The 23,376-nt window shown below is 41.8% G+C and overlaps 1 protein-coding gene across 11 annotated transcripts in view; it reads right to left on the bottom strand.

Annotated features, from left to right (window-relative positions):
- Positions 1-23,376, bottom strand: part of slc2a9l2 (solute carrier family 2 member 9, like 2) — a 56,507-nt gene that overhangs the window by 10,404 nt on the left and 22,727 nt on the right. For all 11 annotated transcript variants that reach the window (XM_062563835.1, XM_037491252.2, XM_062563839.1 and 8 more), the window contains 3 exons: positions 22,069-22,170; positions 21,735-21,810; positions 8,611-8,738 (listed from right to left, as the gene is read on the bottom strand). In XM_062563835.1, coding sequence (XP_062419819.1) covers positions 8,611-8,738; positions 21,735-21,810; positions 22,069-22,170 — 306 coding nt within the window. The remainder of the gene's footprint in view (positions 1-8,610; positions 8,739-21,734; positions 21,811-22,068; positions 22,171-23,376) is intronic.

The raw sequence follows: 23,376 nt of genomic DNA, 5'->3' as shown, positions 1-23,376 counted from the left end.
TATGCTACAGAAAATATATTGACACAAAAATGGCTACAAAATATGCCATTATCACATTGAATTAATTGAGGGGTTAGCCAACAAAATTATTTTGACCATATATATATATATGCCTTTGTACAAATATTTAAACTGAAGCTAATGCCAACATATGAAATTAAACACCTGGCATCGCCACGACCGTCTGTCTCTCATCATCCTCTCGTATACATTTCAGCACCCGGGAGAGTGCAGAATCTACTCATGGCCTCTGCCATCAACCAACAGGATGTCTGATAATTTAGCTTATTGCATTATGAATAGAGTGAGATTACTGTTATTATTTGATGGTCAAATTATTTTAATATATTGTTACGTGCCTCGGCCTGCTTGTGGGAGGGGGTGTGTGTGTTTTGATTTTGTTCCCACAGGTGTTCTGACGCACCCCCCCAGCCAATAATCTCCCCTGCCAGCTCCCACCTGCAGCCACTAATGACCTTCCATCACAGCCAATCAACGGCAGGATGCAGAGGCTTAAAAGGAGGTCGGAGTAGACAAGAAGAGGAGAGCGGTTGGAGAGAGAGAGAGCGGAAGGACTGTCGGGAAACAACTTGTTGCAACCGAACAATTGTTTTGAGCGGCGTTCAAGTGACATTTCTGTTTGTTTTGGTGTATGTATATATTTGGTCACTTGAACTAGTGAAGGTTAAGTTATTTTTGTTATTCTGTTATCACGTTGTTTGTGCTATTCAGTTTCTTTGTTTTGTTTGTCCCAGGGAAAAGGGGACCGCACAATGGGAGTGTGTAGGTAAGAGACCCTGGGGTTTACATACTACCCGTAGATAAACCTCTGTCTATACACACTAGGTAAGATCTGGGCGGACCACCCACCTGTACTTTTTAGAGAGTTTAACAAACTTGTGTTTAGACTAGGTAGATTAGGGGTCTTTTTCATTCATTTCTTTGCTTTGGTTCCGCTCAGCCCCTTTTCCCCCACTACCGTATTATAGTTCAAAATAAACCTGGTTTGAACGGTACGGTGTTTTTGGTTGTCCTGATTGTGCGCCCACTCCCTTTATTTCACATCACCCTCCCTGTGACCAGCTCACGTGTGACGGCGAGTTACGGTATCCTCACTTTAGAGGAGGGCGTAACAAATGGGGGCTCGTCCGGGATCATGGATCTAATACCCGTTACTCTGAGCACGTCATTGGGAACTTGGTGTGGTTGTATGTGTTGGTGCGTTGTTATCCGTCGGTAGTCTGTACATTTAGTGAGTTGTTGGTGTAGTACATTGTTTTCAGTATGGCGACTTCGGCATTGGCCGATTTCTTTGAAGCCCCTACTTTTGAAGTGTTGGCTACATTTCGAAAGGTAGAGTTACGGGCTATAGCGGAACACTATGAAATCCCTGTTCCTAAACAAAAGCTTAAAGCTGAGCTTTTGACCCTAGTAACAGAAGGGTTAGCAGAGAGGGGAATTTTGTCCTTGAAAGAGGATGAGAGGGGTGCCTCAGGAGAGGAGTCTGATGGATCCTCTGAAGCAAAAACAAAGGATGGCGTAGAGAAAGACGTTGCTTTCACTCCTGTTACGTTGCCCCGGTTTGACCCTTTGTCTCCTCCTTCAGGTCATTCTAATGGCGCTGCTAGGCTCAAAATGAGGCTGGCCAGGTTGGAGATGGAGCGAATGGAAAAAGAGAGTATTCGACAAAGAGAGTTTGAGTTAGAAATTCGGAAATTGGAAATAGATAAAGAAATTAGAATTCGACAACTGGAGCTAGAGGCTGGCTCCCGTGTGAGTCCGTCTTCTGCTCCGCCTCAGGCTCACTTTGATGTGAGTAAACATATTGCTTTAGTACCGCCATTTAGGGAATCAGAAGTTGATTGTTATTTTTCTGCTTTTGAGCGTGTGGCAGCAGCGCTGCACTGGCCACTCGAGGTGTGGTCACTTCTCTTACAGTGTAAACTGTCCGGGAAGGCCCAAGAAGTTGTTGCTGCTCTCTCCCTGGAAGAGAGTTTAAAATACGACGTTGTAAAAGCTACAGTTCTTCGCGCGTATGAACTAGTTCCCGAAGCATATAGGCAGAGATTTAGGAACCACAAAAAGGCCTTGAATCAAACCTTTGTTGAGTTTGCCAGAGACAAAGAGTCTTTGTTTGATCGCTGGTGTTCAGCCAGCAAAGTTATAGATTTTGCTGGTCTCAGAGAGTTAATTTTGTTGGAAGATTTTAAAAACACTCTACCTGAGCGTCAGGTGGTTCATTTGTGTGACCAAAAGGTGGCAACGTTGGCTCAGGCCGCAGTGTTGGTGGATGAATATACCTTGACACATAAGAGTGCGTTCACGCCACCTCGTGTCGGGGACAGAACATTTGTGCCATCGGTCCCAAGTCCTGCTCGTCCTTCACCAAACCGTTCACCCAGTCCCAAGGATGTGCGGGAGTGTTTTTATTGCCATCAAAAGGGGCATCTGATTGCCACCTGTCCTGTGTTGAGCAACAGAGACAGGCGACTGATGACTTCCAGTAGCAAACCAAAAGGTGTTGGTCTGGTCTGTTCCAGGAGTCACCCGGTGAAAAGCGGTGCATGCTCTGCACGAAGCAAACCAGACAGACTTTACAGCCCATTTTTGTTAAAAGGTTTGGTCTCCTTATCTGGGATGGAAACTGAACAAAGGCCCATCCAAATTTTGAGAGACACTGGGGCTGCACAATCTCTTATTCTTACTGATGCGCTGCCTTGGTCTTCGGAGACGTCTTGTGGTTCACAAGTCTTGCTGCAGGGTATTGAGATGGGGACACTGCCCGTGCCCTTGCATTGGGTCCATTTGACGTCTGACTTAGTTTCAGGACATTTCCGTGTTGGTGTTATGGACACGCTGCCTGTGAAAGGTGTGACTTTGCTGTTGGGCAATGACATAGCAGGTGGAAAGGTGACGCCCTTGTTAGAAGTGTTGGATAAACCTAACCTCAATCCAGAAGATGAGGATCTGTCAAAGAATTTTCCTACTGTGTTTTCGGCCTGTGTGGTTACTCGCGCACAGTCACGACGACTGGATGATGTTATAAGTTTGCCTGAGTCTCTGTTTGACCCAGTAGCTGTGGAGAGTGAGGTTCCGTGTATTCCTCAGGAGCCTGCGCGTTTGAACGAGGTTCACCCTCACAGGGACGTTGTGGATAAGGGGCCCCAATCAAGTGACCTTTTTGTAGGAATCACCCCTGAAACGGTGATTGAACAGCAAAAAGAGGATCACAGTCTTCATACATGTTTTGCCTCTGTGGTGTCACCGGAAGAGGTGAAAAATAAGGACACGGCATACTTCTTAGACCAAGGAGTATTAATGAGAAAGTGGACCGGCCATAAGGCAGACAGTGCTTGGAGGGCCGTATTCCAAGTAGTTGTTCCTACCCCGCTTCGGCAGCAGGTGCTGTCTCTAGCTCATGATAACAATTGGTCGGGTCACTTGGGGATAACTAAAACGTTTGACCGTGTTCTGAGACATTTCTTTTGGCCAGGATTGAAGTCCGATGTAGCTAGGTACTGTAAGACATGTCATGTATGTCAATTAACTGGAAAGCCAAACCAGACGATACCTCGAGCTCCTCTCTACCCTATACCTGTGATAGGAGAACCGTTTGAGAGAGTCATAGTGGACTGTGTTGGGCCATTGCCCAAAACCACGTCTGGTAATCAGTTTTTATTAACTGTAATGTGTTGTGCCACTAGGTATCCAGAGGCTATTCCTCTTCGAAAGATAACTGCTAGGACTGTGATCAAAGCATTGGTCAAGTTCTTTTCGACATTTGGACTTCCTAAAGTGTTGCAAACAGATCAGGGAACCAATTTCCTATCAAAGTTGTTTGCCAAGGTGTTACAGACATTGTCGATATCCCACAATGTATCCAGTGCGTATCATCCGGAGAGCCAAGGTGCCTTGGAACGCTGGCACCAAACACTTAAGTCAATGCTGCGCAAGTACTGTATGGACACCCAGAAAGACTGGGATGAGGGTGTGCCACTTGTCCTGTTTGCCATACGAGAGACCGTGCAGGAGTCCTTGGGCTTCAGTCCTGCTGAGCTTGTGTTTGGCCACACTGTTCGTGGACCGTTAAAAGTTTTAAAGGAGCAGATACTGGCTTCTGACTCAGTTGGCTCGGCTGATAAAAACGTGTTGGAGTATGTGAGCCAGATGCGGGAAAGGTTGCATGATGCATGTGCAGTAGCCCAAGAGTCCATGTCTAACTCTCAACAGCGAATGAAACGCCAATATGACCGGAAAGCAGTTAGCCGTGACTGGAAACCAGGGGATCAGGTTTTAGTTCTGTTGCCGATTCCAGGTTCCTCCTTGTCAGCACGTTTTTCTGGTCCATACGTAATTAAAAGGAAAATCAGTGAAACAGACTATGTGGTTAAGACGCCAGACCGGAGACGCTCATCCCGGGTTTGCCATGTTAACATGTTAAAAACGTACCATGTTCGAGAGACCCGTCCCAAGTCCTCAGATAAAGCGGCACAGCCTACTGTCGTGCCTATGGCTTCTGTGGGATTGCATTCAGAGTCTATACCAGAAGAAAACCAGGAGGATGATTTGGTGGTACGTAACACTCTCCAGCAATGTGAACGCTTGTGTAACTCACAACTGTTAAAAACTCTTCACTCCCAGTTGGGACATTTGGATGAAAAAGAAAGAAGGGATGTTGTTGCCTTAATTAATGATTTTCCAAGCCTTTTCAGGGATGCTCCAAGTTGTACATCCGTCTTGGAACATGATGTGAATGTACGGGATGCCGCTCCGATCAAGCAGCATCCCTATCGTGTGAACGCTGTGAAGAGGGCAGCAATGAAACAAGAAGTGAGTTATCTGCTACAACATCAAATGGCTAAACCCAGTATTAGTCCGTGGAGCTCTCCTTGTATTTTGATACCTAAACCTGATGGTACTTTTCGGTTCTGTACTGATTATCGACAAGTGAATGCTGTCACTGTGCCTGACTCATTTCCCTTACCACGTATTGATGACTGCGTCGACACCATAGGTGCTGCGGCGTATGTGACTAAGCTTGACTTACTGAAGGGTTATTGGCAGGTGCCTCTAACCTCTCGTGCTTCTGATATTTCCGCTTTTGTCACTCCAGACAACTTCTTACAGTATAATGTAATGGCGTTTGGGATGCGCAACGCCCCGGCCACGTTCCAGAGGCTGGTGAATATTGTACTAGGTGAGGTCCCTAACTGTACTGCCTACTTAGATGATGTAGTCATTCATTCCGCCATGTGGTCTGACCATATCTCCACTTTAACAGACGTGTTTCAGAGGTTGGAGAAAGCATCATTGACCCTAAATTTGGCTAAATGTGACTTTGGAAAGGCTACAGTCACCTACCTAGGCAAAGAAGTTGGACGTGGACAGGTGCGGCCTGTGGCTGCCAAAGTGGAGGCTATCGCTAGCTTTCCTGCCCCTACGACCCGCCGCCAATTACGCCGGTTTTTGGGGATGATTGGGTACTACCGTACCTTTTGTAAGAATTTTTCAACTGTGGTAGCTCCTCTAACCAATTTGCTTAGCCCAAAAATAGCTTTTCAGTGGTCTCCAAAGTGTCAAACTGTTTTGGAGTCAGCTAAAATGTTGCTTTGTAGGGCCCCAGTTCTTGCAGCCCCTAACTTTGAGAAACCATTCAAGTTAGAGGTGGATGCTAGTGCTGTTGGGGCAGGTGCAGTGCTCTTACAAGAAGATGACGACGGAGTGGACCATCCTGTCAGCTTCTTCTCGAGAAAATTCAACCCCTGCCAATCCAGGTACTCTACCATTGAGCAGGAGGCTCTGGCCCTGTTGTTAGCCTTACAGTTTTTTGAGGTATATGTTGGCTCGAGCATATTGCCTGTGCTGGTCTTTACTGACCACAACCCCTTGGTTTTCCTAAACAGGATGTATAACCAGAACCGCCGTCTGATGCGGTGGGCCATAATGGCCCAGGGATATAATTTGCAGATCTGCCATGTAAAGGGCTCCAATAATGTTGTGGCGGATGCTCTGTCCCGCGCATGGTGTTAGGTGGTATGTGTTTTGTTACACAAACTAAGGGTTTGTGTTTTTTGGGGTGGGCGTGTTACGTGCCTCGGCCTGCTTGTGGGAGGGGGTGTGTGTGTTTTGATTTTGTTCCCACAGGTGTTCTGACGCACCCCCCCAGCCAATAATCTCCCCTGCCAGCTCCCACCTGCAGCCACTAATGACCTTCCATCACAGCCAATCAACGGCAGGATGCAGAGGCTTAAAAGGAGGTCGGAGTAGACAAGAAGAGGAGAGCGGTTGGAGAGAGAGAGAGCGGAAGGACTGTCGGGAAACAACTTGTTGCAACCGAACAATTGTTTTGAGCGGCGTTCAAGTGACATTTCTGTTTGTTTTGGTGTATGTATATATTTGGTCACTTGAACTAGTGAAGGTTAAGTTATTTTTGTTATTCTGTTATCACGTTGTTTGTGCTATTCAGTTTCTTTGTTTTGTTTGTCCCAGGGAAAAGGGGACCGCACAATGGGAGTGTGTAGGTAAGAGACCCTGGGGTTTACATACTACCCGTAGATAAACCTCTGTCTATACACACTAGGTAAGATCTGGGCGGACCACCCACCTGTACTTTTTAGAGAGTTTAACAAACTTGTGTTTAGACTAGGTAGATTAGGGGTCTTTTTCATTCATTTCTTTGCTTTGGTTCCGCTCAGCCCCTTTTCCCCCACTACCGTATTATAGTTCAAAATAAACCTGGTTTGAACGGTACGGTGTTTTTGGTTGTCCTGATTGTGCGCCCACTCCCTTTATTTCACATCACCCTCCCTGTGACCAGCTCACGTGTGACGGCGAGTTACGGTATCCTCACTTTAGAGGAGGGCGTAACATATATATATATATACATAGCAGAAGTAGTGGTAGTAAACCCATAGCCTATGAGTGCACAGTCTGAATAAAAAGGGAAATCTTCTACACCCAGAGGACCAGGAAAAAGGAAAATGGGATCATCAAAAGCCACCAAGCCAAACCACCCAGCCACAAACTGTTCTGCCTGCTGGCATCTGGCAGACGCTGGAGGGTCATCCGGTCCCGCGCCATCACACTCAGGGACAAATTCATCCCAAAGCCCACAAGACTACTGAGCACATGATCTCTTTAACTCAACACATACTATATATATATATATATATATATATATATATATATATATATATATATATATATATATATATATATATATATACATACATACATACACTCTAACCAAATTCTAAAGCATGCATTTCTTAGGATGGTGCATCGGTAAAGAGATTGTCAAGTAAAAAATAGTTAAGAAAAAGGGTGTAAAAATGAAAAAGTAAAGGAAAGTATTGTGAGGCAAAAAAAAAAAGATGCAGGGGAGAGATAGAGGATGTAAAACGAGAGGAGGCAGTGAAGCGGAGAAGCCTCGAGCAAAAGTCAGGTTTCAGAGGTTGAAAGAGAACCCTGCAGTTTCCAGGAAGTGCATTCAAGTAGCAGACACTAACACACTCTTCCATCTCACTCTCACTTAGTGCAAACTCTAAAAACATCGTATGCCCTCCTTAAACAGAGTTGGATCTTGGCTTCCATGTGAAGCACTTCAAACCAACAACTACAGTTTCCATAAGGCCTTGAAAGGCCTTTTGTGTCTGATATTTGATACTCAGCTTTTCAGTCATAACTCACATTGCGCTTCAGTAACAAGGCTGAGCAGCAAAAGCAGCATGTCAGCAGCATTACAGTAAGCGTCAGCACTGGGCCCTCTGACAGATTGAACAACCAAATACCATGAATTTGTACTGAAATCCATCCGCAGTAAGAGAATGATACAGTTGTAAAAACATCTGATCCATGTAAACTCTAACGTGATGAAAGTGCATGTTTGATATTGCATTAAGAATGAAGTTGAAGGGGGCCAGGACATGCTGACTTTACTTCCCTAATAAGACCCAAGCTCTAAAGATGATTGTGTGCCCCTTTAAAGTAGCTTTATGTTGTACTGCCAAAACCTTGCAGTTATGAAGCCTAAATCTCCCAGATTACCACACTAACAAGGGAAATAAAAACAGTTCCTTATAATCACAGTTATACGGTATAAAAGCAAATGGCCCATGGACCACCCTGCTGTTCCTCACTGCTCTGCGGTAATAAAACGCAAAATCTAGCATGTATAAATCAGTGTAGAACCAGTATTCAATTGGCTAAGAAGCAACTAAATGTGCAGCACAGGTTTAGGCAGAAACAATGTGATCATTACTATATTTGCATGAGTGAAACACATTAGTCTCTGACCTTTCTAAAGACAACCATTGTGGCTCAATAGCGCCATGTGGTTAGGATAAAAAATATATAACGTTATGGTATATAGGGCTAAAGAAAGATGAAATAGCAAGTGTGTTGACTAATAAGATAAGAATAAGCGTAGTTGGTGTTAGTTTGGTTTAACTGACAAATGACATGACTTGGTCTATGTGTTTGTGGGCAAAAGCTTCATGTGTAAAAAGAAGAAAAGTGTCACTCATATCTAATGACTTTGGGTCCCAAAACGTGACCCGAAACCCCATTATCATGTTTTCGCGAGCACACAAATCGGATGAGGCAACTCACTTGAATGATTGGGAACAGGAGGCCGACGGCGAAGTTGGACAGCCAGTTTACGGTGCCAGCGATCATGAAGGCGGCAGGTCGGTAGGACTGCTCAAACAGCTCTCCGGTCAAGATGAATGGGATGCCACCTGACAGGAGAGGGGAGAAGATCGTTTGTCATAACAAACTGCTGACAGCGCACAACGGAAACAATCATCTGCGCTATGAGCAGAAGGTATCCAGTGCTTCCAAACTGTGGAGAAAGACCATTGTTTGCTCCAAAGAGGGAATTTGTTGGTAACATTATTATTATTATTAGTCATGTATTTATTTTTCAAAGAAATCTGTGACTCAAATTGACAAAGGATAGTAAAACACAAAAATGTGTTTCTGTGCACTATTATGAAAGGCTGAGTGTAGTAGAAAAATATCCCAAATGTAACATCCTGACATACTACAACCACTGTATTATGGCAGAAGTCTTGTTGAATGTGAAAACGTCCTCAGGCCTTTCCCACAGTACAACGTGCAAACCTCTGGGAGCAGATGTTGACATTTGGACGTTTCGGTGGATCAACCAGGAGGCTTAAATTGACCCATGTGGTCCACTGAGTTCACATGTAAGCGGTAGTAATTTATCCTGACAGATTACTGCAAACCCAGTGGGGAGCACAGGGGAGCCAATTCGAACACATTTCTCAAGTTAGGCATTGAGCTGCTGCTGCAAAGTTAAAGTAGTCTCATTAAGCAGTCGAGTTAAAAAACAAACCAACAAAACAACAGTGCTTTATTTTCCATCTTTCCTCCTCTTTTCCACGTTTTTAATTGGAAGTGTGTTGTCTCAAAAGCTTTGGCATGTCAAACCACCTTTTCTTAATCTCTGAATGATGACACTTTCATAAACACAATGACAGGTCGATGATGTTCTTTGATTGAATATTTGACTGATTTAAAAGTGGACATTCACACACAAACAGGAATATTTCACAATCTTCACAAAAAAACAACATTACAGAAGAAGAGACACTAACACATGTAAACACTATTATTTACAGCAGACACACTGAATAATATTATCAGTGACGCCTTATCTGTGTACTCTGTGTTATCTGGCCATGTTTGAATAAACTGCAGCCTGACAGAATAAAGATGTGCGGGTGTAGATATGTTTTCATTTTCGGGGGAAGGCAGGCTGGGAAACGCTGTACCGCAGGAAAGCAATTTCAGGAAGCTGGACAGCAACGTGGTCACAAATCTTCCCGTGTCCCCACAGTGTTCCATGCTAAACTAATTGACTCGCTGGAACCTGTGTGATTACATCAACCGCATTGTTAAAGGGTAAAAAGAACATTAGTTCTGTAACATGATGTACTCCGTGTGGCTCAAGTGTATCTTTTGTCACAAAAAACATCTTTGAAATCGGTAGATGTTACAATTCACGGCAAGTTATTTGTTGTCACGCGAGTGCCACAGAGGACACTTAATGAGCTATACAAGCAACAGAGGCGCTTTAATTAAGAGCTGAATAAAGGGAGGTAAAGCTCACATTAGCCCATCAGCATCCTCGAGCATCCTCGAAGATTTAATTGCTTGCGATAATAAAACATCTTGTTATATGAATGAGTCGCCTTGATGCTAAACAAATGTGTCCAGCTTATTATGAAGGTGCATGTTCATGCATGCCCACAGTGTGCCAGTCTGCTAACATCAACAAAGGGTATATCAAAGGCTGATGAAAAGTACCAAGATGAATGTTCACAAGTAGCGCGGATTGAAGTGCAAGAAAGATAAAATTAATATTGAAGCCAATATTAAAATGGTTAACCTTTTCCAATTTTCATGCATGACATAAGCCTCGTCCAAACCAGGACCAACATTTTAGGCTTGAGCTAAGCTTCACACACTCATTTTCTGAAAAACTATGGAAAATAATTAGATTGAGACATTTTAGCTGGCTTAATGGTAAAATACTGTAGCCTTAGATTCAGGAATCCACCAGAAAGTATTTCCTTTTTTTCCCCCTGGTAATCCACATGAAATCTGTCACAATATTAAAACATATTGCATTGTACAAAAGTTATGAACAACAATGTATTCCTCCTAACTTTTCCAATTAAATAAAAGTTTAATTGCCAGCAGTTGTTAATTTAATTTGTATATTTTTTACAGTGTGAGCACCAAATATAATAAATGATCTCTAAGAAACAAAAGGAAATCCAACTCGATCAATACACGGAGGAAACATCATAGGAAAATGTTCCAGGGGCAGCTACAACAACACTGATTTCAGTTCTGCAGCAGGGACAAATCTGCTTAGCAAATGATAGAGGGAGGGAGGGGGGACTAGCCAACATGGCCATTTTGTACATTTGTGTGTGTGTATGTGCCCGGTCAAGAAATAATCCGCTCAGTACTGAATTGGGTGCAACGAATAACGTGAGAAGCCTGTGTGTGCAGGGCAGGGTAACACAATAACTAAAATGATGATACAAATCAACGCTAGTGATAAAGCAATTAACAACAGTATGTGTGTTGCCGGGGTGAGCCAAAGGACTGTACAATAATTAGAGCAGGTATGTTATCTGGGCAGCATCTGCTCATGGCCTCAGAGGAAACAGCATGTGATATCGTTTGAGGTGACAGTTTGCAGGTTTGCTCTCCATCCGAAACACAACTGATGAACATTCATCAGAAAGGAAAACATTCTTTAGCCTGCTTTGTTGACAAAAACACTATAAATCAACGATCCATCCATCAACGATCCAGATTTTGTAATAAAACAAATTAGTAATTACACTGTGAACACTAAAATAATTAAATCTGAAGGTAATATGGCTGCCTATTTGCTCATTAATTTCCACCAAAGCCACATGCATAAAAGACGACACTAGTCAAAGAGTAATGTATCAACCATTAAAACAGAATACAGTCTGTTCATGCTGCATGTTGCACACAGCAGGTTGGCAACACATGCATCAATTCAGACAATGCAAAACAGACGCAAGTTCAAGACGAATTAAACATACAAATGCTGCTTTGATGGTGCAGTTTAAAAAAAAGAGAAAATAATATTCTATAGATTGGTTGTGGATTGGATAATGATTGGTGGGGACAGATTTAAACGCTTGAAATCAGAAAAGATTGGAATCTAAATCTCCCAAATGACATAATATCACAAAGTGGATCAGACAGAGGCCACAGATCACAGCATAGCGGCTACAAGGCAGAACCAGAGGCCTCCGCTTTTTGCACTTGATTCTGACAAAAGGTTTTAACTCATTTATCAGGGTACAAAAGCAATCCTTCTCGTGGTTGAGAGAAGTTGAGTAAATGGAGTAGGGCTGCAACGACGAATCAATAAAAATGAAGATGAAGTGTTCGCAACAAATTTCATTATGGATCCGTTGTGTCGCGTGATTATCGCGCCACGCAATGAGTCGTGAAGTGAAAAATAAAAAAAAGAGCCGAGCTGAGGCGGGGGAAAGAGCAGCGGCAGTTGTTGGGAGTCACGTGAAGGCAGAGAAGTCTGCACGACTCCAAGTCCTCTAAGGTGTGGGAGCATTTCACACTAAATAAACTAAACTAAATGGCAAAATATGCTAAATCAACATGACACGCACCACGTTGTCCCTTTTTCAAGTGAGGAACGAAACGAGCCTCCAGCAGCTTGTTACTCGCTGTCCACCTTAAAGAGTTAATAAGAAGTTAATAAGCAAGACTAAAGACACGTTTTTATTTACTCGCCTTTTTTGGACCATTCATTTTTCAATCTGTTTCCATGTAAATTGTGCTTTGTCTCATAATGGTTCATTTTGACAAATATATTTGTATGTGTTGTCATTTCGAAGCACTTGGTCATCTTAAGCTATGTTTAAATGTGTTGTATAAATGTGCTTAACTTGTACTACAATGATGGTAATCATTTAATGAATAAGCTTCAATTGAACTTGTGTGTGCGTCTGTGAGTGTGTAGAGTTCTGACGTTCTTTTGTTTTCGGAATTTGTATTTGTTTTTTATAAATTATTATTTTATTATTATGTTCAAGGAGCAACCACTTTTTTTTCAATTCTGTTTTAGAACAAAGGGTTGGAAATTAATGCTTTTTATTCTATTAGTTGATAATCAACCAAATATTTAACCGATTAATCGGTTACCAAAACATCTGTTAAAGCATATAATAGATTCTAGATAGATAATAGATATATATATATATATGTATATATATTACTTTACTTTTTATCAGCACCACCATGTTGGCATGTCGTATGCTTGAGGTATTATCCAACAGCACAGACACGCTATAAAGACAAATTATATAATAGGATAATCATGTCACACAAGCAGATTACTCTCGTCCCACACAAGCACGTGAAAGACTCATGTCACAGGTACAGCAGCATGAACAGGGTGACAAAGATATTTTTGTGTAAAACATGCACACGCAGTAACTATACGCATGTTATATTTGGCAAACAGTGAATCCCCAGCACTTAATTAACAGCTTCAAATACACCGACATCTTGCAATATTTATGTCACCGGATGCTTTTTTTACTGCACCAGCCACCCCAAGGTTTCAAAAATAGAACTAGAGAGAGCAGCGACTTTTGTCACCATGATGTGACAAAGTGCGGTGCACAAAAGAAAATGTGTTGACAGGCCAGGTTCAATAGCAAAACATCCAAATGTTAGGCTGTTGCTGCTCTCACCAGTTCATTTCAGCAGATAAATACTGTCATTACTGCCGATAAACTGCTATTGAACTAGCACTTTAGGAATAAATCATCCTCCATCAGAGTTGCATTATGGGATGGGTGAGCTACAGTCCTGTTGGAAGCTGAGGGGACAGAGTTCAGCATCCGGACACAAGCCCGGAGGCTCTGGCATCTCCTTCCAGATAGCAAGAGACTGAAGCTGCTATGGGGGAGGGGGGTGGGGGGCACTTTTAATGCAGGTGGCTTGACAAGCTGGGCAGATGTCGTAAATGCTGGAGTGAGGCCCCATTGCTCTTCCTAGTCACATTCACCATGTGCTGCTGGCACTAGCAATTTTTAGGCCAAGCCATGTCCCAAACCTCAGAGTGATGTGGTTGGTCAGACTCCATGATGGCTCGGTAGAAGGAGTACATGATGCGTGTCAGGGCTCTTGCCTCAAGGAGAATGTAAAGTAGGTGTCAGTGATGCAGTTGTATTTCGTCCCGGAGAATTCCTCATTGATACATAGACACTATGTGTGGGCTGAAAATAGCTCGTCTTCACACAACGTGGCCTGTTGGTTCATCAGAATCAACTTTCCGTACAAGTTCCTCCGGTCATTGCCGATGTGACCCATGTGTCCAGAAGCAGGTCGCTCGAGATTTCAATGCCACAAATAAGACAGTGGTTACTTGGAAGCGAGTAGGGACAGCAGCCAGAATCAACGAGCTCTTGAAGATGTCCTTGAGGACAGCCTTGAGCTCTTTTGAACAATCTTCAAAACAGATAAATTGGGGTTATGTGGACCGGCAGCCTTGTAGGCATTAATCAGTACGGTTTTTTTTCCATCATGCTGGCAGGGGAAAAGTCGTTGAGAAGAGGTGGTGTCCTCTGTGCAAGCGTTAATTTATCGCTTCAAAATGTGCTTTGTGTGAGTTGCTGAGTTTGTTCCACGGAGACACATTTGTGCCAGGCCTGTTGAAGTGAAGCAAGGTCCGTATGTGATCCTCTAAACCCCATGACACAGACTCGGTGCGTCTCTGCAGTCTCTCAATTGACGGGTTGTCTTTGTGTGACGTCAGGGGGGCAAGTTGGAGCTTGCTGCTCTCAGTTCAGTTGTGTCACCGACCCGTTCATTTTAGCCGTGGCTCCTGATCACCCTCAGGAGTGGCGTGATGGTCTCCGTTTATCTGGAGTCCAAATGTCAACGCATTTGAAGATGCAGGCTGTCTCTGTCCCGGTGTTCGGGCTTCATGTCGGTGTCCTGGTTGTAGGGCCGTTGCTGTGGGCCCGAAAAACGGCCCAATCTTACAGTTTTGGGCTTTATATTTTGGGACAGAAGTCTTGAAGTCTATCAACTCTGGCAGGGTCAGTAACAATGACCTAAATCTTACCAATGTTTGACCGCGGAAATTTCTGGACGACAGACAACAGTCCGTTTCAACAATTTAAGGTGTGCAGTCTCTCTACTTGCATCCTTGTATTTTATAAAGTCCAGAGTGAACCGTCTCAAATCGCAATCAATTGAACAAACAAATCTCTTTCTATAACATTGGACAGAAAGGGCGGTTGGATTTTGTCCTGAAATTATCCAGGGAGTGCCTATTGATTGTTCAATTGCATAATTCAACTAGTTAGTATTGACATGTTAATTATAGCGGTAATATAGGAACTAAATAATCCATATACTCCCTTTAGAAAAGCAGGCATTATTGAATTTATTCACCTCGGTGAGAGTGTCAATAGATTTTGTGCTAAAGGACTCAAAGAAGTCAGTGGCTTGAAAAGAAATTCTTTGTGTCCTGTGAAGAAGGAGGAATGTGCATTTGGATGCAGGAGACGCTGTTGAAGGTAAGCTATTCTTCACACTTCTAGTGAGAGACGTCCACACTAAACTGGGAGGGGGCATGTGTGTGTGTGTGTGTGTGTGTGTGTGAGTGAGTTTTTTCCAAAAAGTCAAAAGTATATCAAGGTCTGACATTTTAACTTCAGTTTTCTATTTCAACTCTGTTTTCCGACGGTTCCTCTATAGGGCATGTATGTGATTAGCATGATAACATCATAGGGTCCACGCCATAAGCCTGTGGTCTGTGACAAAAAGGAAATCGTATTTTGCTTCTTTCCATTCCTCCAACTATGCACGGACAAATGGTTTAATGGCCTCTATTATAGCTTTCTATTTCATGACAAATAAGCAGATAAAAAGGTGGATCAAATCTGGTGTTGATTCAAAATGTTGAATTTAGAATTGTTGTTTGCAACTGCATCTCAGTTTAAGGGTGTGGTATTTATTATGAGTATTACTATGACCATTCTACTTAAATTATAATTATGTGTATTTGCTAGTGAAAAGACAATGCTATCGGTTACATCAAATGTCAAACTTATTTGAGGGGGCTACAAAACATGTATGCACAAGCACACAGGTAAGCTACTTTCCTACCTAAAAAACAAAAAACAGCAAAGTAAGGCCCATTTTTTTTTCCCATGCAGTCTTTTTTTCACCCAGTCGTTGAAGTCCCAACGTTACAACCTGCCACAAGCCACTAGGTACCACTTATACTAAGGATGAAAAGGCAGAGGAGTTGGAGAGGCCAGCATAACATTCAGATAGCATTAACCTTTGAATATTGTTCAAAGAATAGATTAAATATGTTGATGAAGCCCAAGTGCAAACACCATCGATGAAGCTAGTGCAGGTGGGACGATGCAAGAACGTGCCAATACGTACACTGCAGGGATTACACGTGGGTGGGCCCGATAGCAGGGTAACATAAAAACAAACGATTATGTATATTTAACACAAATCCCACCCCGATAGCAGAATCCGCCATTGACATGATGTAGCTGTCCTTTCTTTTAGTATTGGAAGTGACTTGGAAAGCAGCACTTCAACCTATACCTAATTTTATCCCTCTGGATCACTCAGTCCAACCTATTTGCTCAGTTGTAGGTTCTGCCTACAGCAGGAAAGCAACGGCGCACTAAAACAGAAATAGACGAAAATACTTAAGGATGAATTTTTTTCTCTGCAGAGGACAGGCTTACAAGATCAATGTCACATTATTAAAAAGTGGGTGAGGAAAAACCTTTTTCTTGCTTGTTAATGAACACATCTCACGGGTCTGTGTACACAAGGGGAGTATTACATCAATCAGTCTCAAAGGAGACATTAGCCTTGGAAAATCACAATGTGTGGGCAACAACGAGGCAGAGTGCATTACTAACATCAGGGTTTGAGGTTTTCACTTAGAAAATCCAAAAGCGGATTATTCAAACAGTGTGACAAAACAGTGATATTAAATAGTAAGGAAATATTTTTAAAAATAATATACTAACCAAATTAGGTGATTTACATGAAGATAATTAGAGCCACCAAACACCCCAAGGTATAAATTCAGGTCTTTAGAGAACATTTATCTCTCTCAAAGTCTTGAATTAGCCTTTCTAGTTTTATTTTTCCTTTCCAATTGAATCTCCACATAATACTGACTGCCACAGATCCTTACATTTCATTCAGTCGCCTCTGCTTGTGTATTTTGCTAGCGGCTCCTAAAAAGCAGCAGATGGCACTTTCGTCAGAGCGGGTCCACGTCTCCCTTCAGTCATCGTCTGCTAACTCTCCCACCACAAAATACAGCTCACTTGTGTCCTACTGGAAGTTTTTTTTTTTTTTAAATTCCTGACCAGAATATTCTTAACAGAACTGAAGTAAGAAATCCTCACCTTGGACAAAAATAATGTAGTCAGTATAATGCCATTAATCTGAGGCCCAAAAGGACTTTAGTTACATTGAAATAGCACTACGAAACATGCAGTACCAGTCAAAATTGTAGACAATTTCTCATTGAATTGAATGAGAATGTGTCTAAACCTTTGACTGGTTTCATGTTTTAAATCAAGTCCTTTTTTTAGTAATTTCAATAGTACTCATACTGCTCATCCTCAGAGTGTTACAGGAGGGCGAGAGACAGGTACACACTGCACTGGTTGCCACTCAATCACAGGGCTTGGGCCTTTTTTATTGAAACTTCCCTATAATCCCATACATTTTCTTAAAATAAAGCATTCTGAGTTAATGTACCCATACATTAATTATAATTATCATCAAATTGTAGTCAAAACGTCCCCTATCTTATGTTTGGTGTGCATGTAAACAATGAGCTCATACTAGGAGATCTGAATCAAAAACTGCCCGTCTGCTTTGGAAGCAGACAAGTGTGCTTGTTGTCGAGCCCGACCCCCGAAAATCAAGGAAGGACTTTTTTTTTCCCCAACAGTTGAAATATACTTTGGTTTCATTTTCCCTCTTTTGTCCTGACTTTGAGAGACTAAACTCTCCCAATACGAGCGTGATGTAAAGCTTGATTTTAATCGTTCAGAGGAATGTTTTTTTTGTAAGTTTTGTTTAAAGTAAAGAGAGCCGCCGCTTCAGAAATGATCTTTGAAAAGAATGTGTTTGGAAAAGGCAACAGAATTACTGTTATGTCTCAGTGTATCCAATAATGAATGCAGATAGGCGTGTGCGCTGAGCTTTGCTGTGGTAAGTGGGGCATGCAGACAATAAAGAAACTAGTCAACACATTCTATTGACTACACAAAGCGCTTCTAAGCCCTCACATTTTAAGCGTTTATCCTTTAGCACCCAGGATGTAGTGCTTGTACCCGCGGGGAGCCCTGCAGGACCGGATCAGAAAAACACACACGTAACAGAATAGAGAGTCATTTTTACTCCTTTTCCAGGAGGGACACTGTAAAAGAAGAACTTTTATGCAACGTTTTTATATGCGAGAATTTTTCCTCTTAGAATTATCTGCTCTAACAATTCTGCCCCAGTTGTCAAAAAACAAAAAAAAAAGATTCTAATCAGAGACAGATGAAAAGCATCAGCCATTGATGAAGAAACGAGTGCTTTCAGGGGAAAATCCATGGCTACGGATTTACTTGTATCTGCCTGCACTGCGAGTCTTTTGAAAGCACTTTAGGAGCTCATGTTTTTTTTTAAGGTTTGAGAACACCGTCATCTGCTTTATCATGACAACACATGGACTGTGAGAGACATTTAAATCAAATACGATGGCACCTGTAACTTATACAACACTATCCAATCAACGCAGCAACCCTTTATTTTGTATAAACTCAAAAGGTACTTTCCATGTGGGGATACAAGCAGCTACTTCTGCTGCTGCTGCTGTCACCAGCGAGGACCATGAAGTGTGATTTAGCTGCACCAAATGTTGAGTGAGACACGAGCCAAGAGTGTTTCCTTTGATTTGATGGCTGCCACAGAACTGCACTGCAGACTGTATTAAATCAAATATAACTCATCTATGAAACACATTACCCAAAGTAATTGGGTAATTTGTCAATAGATCTGCACATAGAAATTGTAACTCAAACCCACCCAAGCAGCTGTTTTTTAATTGCAGCTGTTGCACATATGTTGATGGAACATAATCATCTAATAAATGGAAAGACCATTCACATGTTAATTATTACGCTGCAGGTGTTTGCATCCTTGCACTAAAGGACATTTAAGTTTAATAAACAGAATGTCTTAACTACAAACACATGGGGGGGGGGGAAGCAGCCATTTGCTGTGGAACGAATTGACACTATGAGGACTTTTGCTAATCCCAGACATTCAAAAGGATCATATTAAGTGAATTCTGTCAACAATGCAACTCCAGTTGTTAGAATGAATATAAAGCTCATCAAAATGCCAACTACCATCCTACTCCCTGTCCAGAAAGCAAAAACAGTCGTATCTGGCATTGTTTTGTTTTTCACATGTAAGCAGCAGAATTAAGACTATTTTGGAACAGCTCGGGTGTAGTTGTTTCCTCTGGTTGACAGGGCGGCAGAATCTGACACACTCGACAGTAGTCTCAAGAATTGAGATAATGGGATGACGGTGTCAGCCTGCTAGTCAAAAGCTAGTGTCTTCCAAAGGAGTTAGAATTGAGTTTTTTTTTCTTAAAAATAATAACTTTTAAAAGGCTAAATGTTTTAATAATCAAAACCGACAGTAAATTATTATTGTTTGAACAACACTGTTCAAGAGCATTGGAAATCACATTATTGTTCATGTCAAAATATATAAATATCAAAGTTGTGTTTCCATACCATTTTTTGGTGCAAGGCAAACAAACGGTTAACTTCAGGGACTCAAAGTTACAGCCTCCAGCAGTGAAGGGGCCCAATTACCATTAAATAGACATATGTATCTGCACCATGTATTCATTACTGGCTGAGCTGCTCGGCAGGAAAAGTGATTTGCCGCAGCAGAGAACAGGTCCACGTGTCAATCATCTGACTCCAACCATTTCAAAATCTGTCGACCTGTGAGAGCTTTACTAAACGATTCTCAACTGGTGATTCAGCACCTGTCGGCGCCAATTAAAAGTGTCAAAAACAGCTCATTTGCAAACTGCAGCTTGCCACTTTGCTTCCACCCGGAAGACAGGGTGTTATGCCGGAGGATTTTTAGCAGGTACTTGTTCCATACTTCATTTTTGTTATGTTGATATGCCGTTTAGTTACAAAAAAAAAAAAACTGTACACATACGACTAGGACAGTGCACATGATAAGAGCAGACAAAACAGTGTGCCACCCATCCAGAAAAAACATATGACTACGTATGGAACCATTACATTCATGTCCAAGGATTGCCTCTCATTTTACTGCAGCACTGTCTGACAGTCTTCTACGTGCCTTGGTCTGGGTTCTGGTTTTCAAAGTACCTCCCAGGAAGCCTCTCTGCAGCAGTGTGGCTGCAGGTAGCGGCGGAGCTGCGAGGTGAACTTCTGCTCTTCTGCCCGGAGAGAAGACGCCGCTGGCTGGCTTAGAGCTCTTCTCTCCCCTGGGCTCTAACTGCAGATCCATCTGAGCCATGCTGGTCACTGCTGGAGGCCCCACTGGTGTCTCAGCTAATGAGAGGGTTCCTCGCAAACCTGAATAAGTTCATCCGATTTCTCAATCCAACACGAGGCGCCGATGACAACCATTAAGAAAAGAAATGATTTTTATTATTTTCTTGCTGTTGGTCTTGGTTACATATATGTAAGTCATAAAGATACATAATAGTGTAGCACTAATAAATCGTAGCACTTAAATTGTACTTATAATGGCACTGCTCTTTTGATGAAAATTGTACTTTCTTGTTACTTGTTCTTCTGAGTTTTTATCTCTACGGTTGAAAAGCACTTATTGTAAGTCGCTTTGAATAAAAGCGTCAGCTAAATGACATGTAATGTAATGTAACATAGACGGTATTAAGACTAGTTCATAACTAGTTGAAATGTCCTCATTGTGTCCGAGGGGAAAAAGGAACATTGGAGACATCTGTTGTATTTTGACATTTCTGCTATCAGGAAAACTGATAATTACCTTGACTGAACACCTAGTTTATCGCAGTATGAAGTTTCACAGGATAAAACCATATTCATTTAGTACATAATGGATAAATCTGTACTCAGACCACAGCAAGAGCCAGCAAACCACAGCTGCGATACTTAACGAAATAGAAATATAGAAGTAGAAGCACTCTGTTATAACAAAATGTTGTAATTGATAGTTTATCAAAATGGAAGGTATATTTGTGACCTGCAAGATGCATAGGGGGAGTAACCTGGCAATTGATGGGTTGGTTGGTTCAGTCAAACGTGTAAATCAGACTAGAAGATTTAAAGAAGAAACTGGGCAGGCTGATCAATTCAAGCCCTTCAATTCATTATGTAAAAAAAACACCCAGTTTCATATAAAACTTTGATATATTAGGCCCATGGCAAAGTACAGGAGAATTGTATCCACCCAAGCTCAAAGCACCAGTATGTGCACGTTGTCCTATGGCTTCCTTTATTTCAATGAGTATAGCCTTACAATGACATCATCACTGCGAAGTGGAACTAAAGAATAAAACAATCTATGATTTCCACAGAGCAAGGCACTGACTGAGCAATTAAAGGCTGGCATTAGAGGGGGGCATTGGTGGCGCATTTATTTTTCTCATTCTTGAAGTGAAAGAAAATCACGTGTGCTTTTTCTAGCATAGTTGTGATAAGCCTCCATTTCCCTACATTTTATACCACTTCACCGTTCTCATCTCGATACATCGAGGCACTTTCTTGAAATAACACTGCCTGGAGATATTATTCAGAACGATTACCCTCACCTTCAAAATCTCATATATATATATAAATAATACCATAACAAAAGTCTACAGAATACAGATCTCTATCCCTTTGCCAGTTTGGGGTCTGTCACATATTTTAATCAACGACTACTACCCTGAATTACACACAATCCTGATTGAAACAATCTAAAATTCAACGGGGTATTTACTCAAGAGAAGTAGTGCACTTACGACGGATTGTAGAGCAGAATATGAAATAAATCAAGAGAGAGAAAAAGAAACGTATCAATCAGGTATGTGAGTCAGTGGGTTTTACCTGGTCCCGAGCAAAAGGACGCAATCACAGCCAGAATACAGATGTAACTGAGGTAGGGCATCCATGACACACTGTCCTGGATAAGTGAGAGAGAGAGAAATGATATTGCAATGAGCATAATCATTATGTTGGCAATAACATATATCTTTTTTCCCACCCACTGATCAATGCTTGTTAAGACAAGTTATTTTTGTAGAAAGTGTGAGAAATCATAAGCATAATAAACCAATTTCCTCAGAGTTGGATCCCTGATTATAATTAATTTACAGACTAATCGGACCGCAGCACATGAAAGACAATTTTTCCCTTAGTATTACAATAATAATCCGTTTACCTGGAAATTTAGGAACACTGTGAGAAGGCTGAAGAAAACGGCCATGGCAGCGAAACCAAAGATGAGGAGCGGCTTCCTCCCAATCCGTTCTATCACTAAGCCCTAGAAAAACAAAAACAACAACATTACATAATTGGCAATGTCCATCAAAGACTTTGGTCTAGACTGAAATATCTTTTTGTAATATCTTAATTTAGACAAAAAGCGCAAATATGTTGAGTAGGGCTGGGCATGTTAATGCGTTACTGTACCAATCCATTAACTCCAATAATGGTTTTATCACACATTAGCCTCTCTGTTTGGGGACATTTTTATTTTAAATCTCTAGCTGCAAATTGGAATGATCGTATCACTGGCGTATACGGGCCTGAAGTATCACTTCAGTGTTTTCCCTACGTTTACACTGAGGGGGGGGACGGGGGACGGGGGGGTCGGATTGTTTGGCTCTCTGTCCGCTGGTGAAAGCGTGCTCACCTGTGTGTGTGTGTGTGTGTGTGTGTGAGCCCGGTAGAGGAAACACTGCACTTAAAAGGCGTTACACAGCATTGATGCAGCCAACTGGCTATCCAAAGAGTGGAGCCAAACTTCGGCAGACTACTTTGGATGCGGCGATGCGGGAGAACTGTCAACGATACAAAACGCAAGAAAAATACAGAGGAATGTAAAAAATGTAAAAAGTGGACGTTAAAAGTAAATTTTGTCATTGTGTAACTGCTTGTGTTTTCTTTTTTCTATCTTTGACTGAGATTCTGTCAAGGAAATGCATATCTTTACAATATCTGCACAATAAATCTCAACTGTGTACTTTGTTTTGCGCTAGCACACTTTACCTCATTTTAACAGGGACCATTACTGCTGAACATGGACCGCATTATGCCGTTACATGATGAAAGAATAAGGTTTTCTCTGGTACAGTAAAACGGATGTACAAGCCGTTAACATGCTGTTGCTCAGAGAGTGTCTATTATTGTTCTGATAACATACTTACGTACATACTTTAAAATAAAAGTGTGCAATACACGCATTTTTAATTCACTATTGAATTTACGATTAATAGAGTTACATTTTTTCATCTTTTTTCATCAAAATAATTTTTTGTCTTACCACAGACTTACTTTTGTAACAACATAACAGGTTTTTCTCAATTAGCACACAAAGAGGTGTGATCAAGGCGTTACATCTATTTTGGAGCATTTTCTCAGCTTTCTTTATCATCCCGTGTGCACCATATGGTAATATTCTTGGATGGCAGTTCAAGAAACAAAAACCAAAAGTAATTGGAGAGCAATATTTGGCTTAAGCAAGCGG

This window comes from Pungitius pungitius, chromosome 8 (genome assembly GCF_949316345.1).
Source record: "Pungitius pungitius chromosome 8, fPunPun2.1, whole genome shotgun sequence".
NCBI classification, from domain to species: Eukaryota; Metazoa; Chordata; class Actinopteri; order Perciformes; family Gasterosteidae; genus Pungitius; species Pungitius pungitius.
The sequence above is the reverse complement of the archived record's forward strand: the minus strand, read 5'-3'. Positions and strand labels throughout refer to the sequence as shown.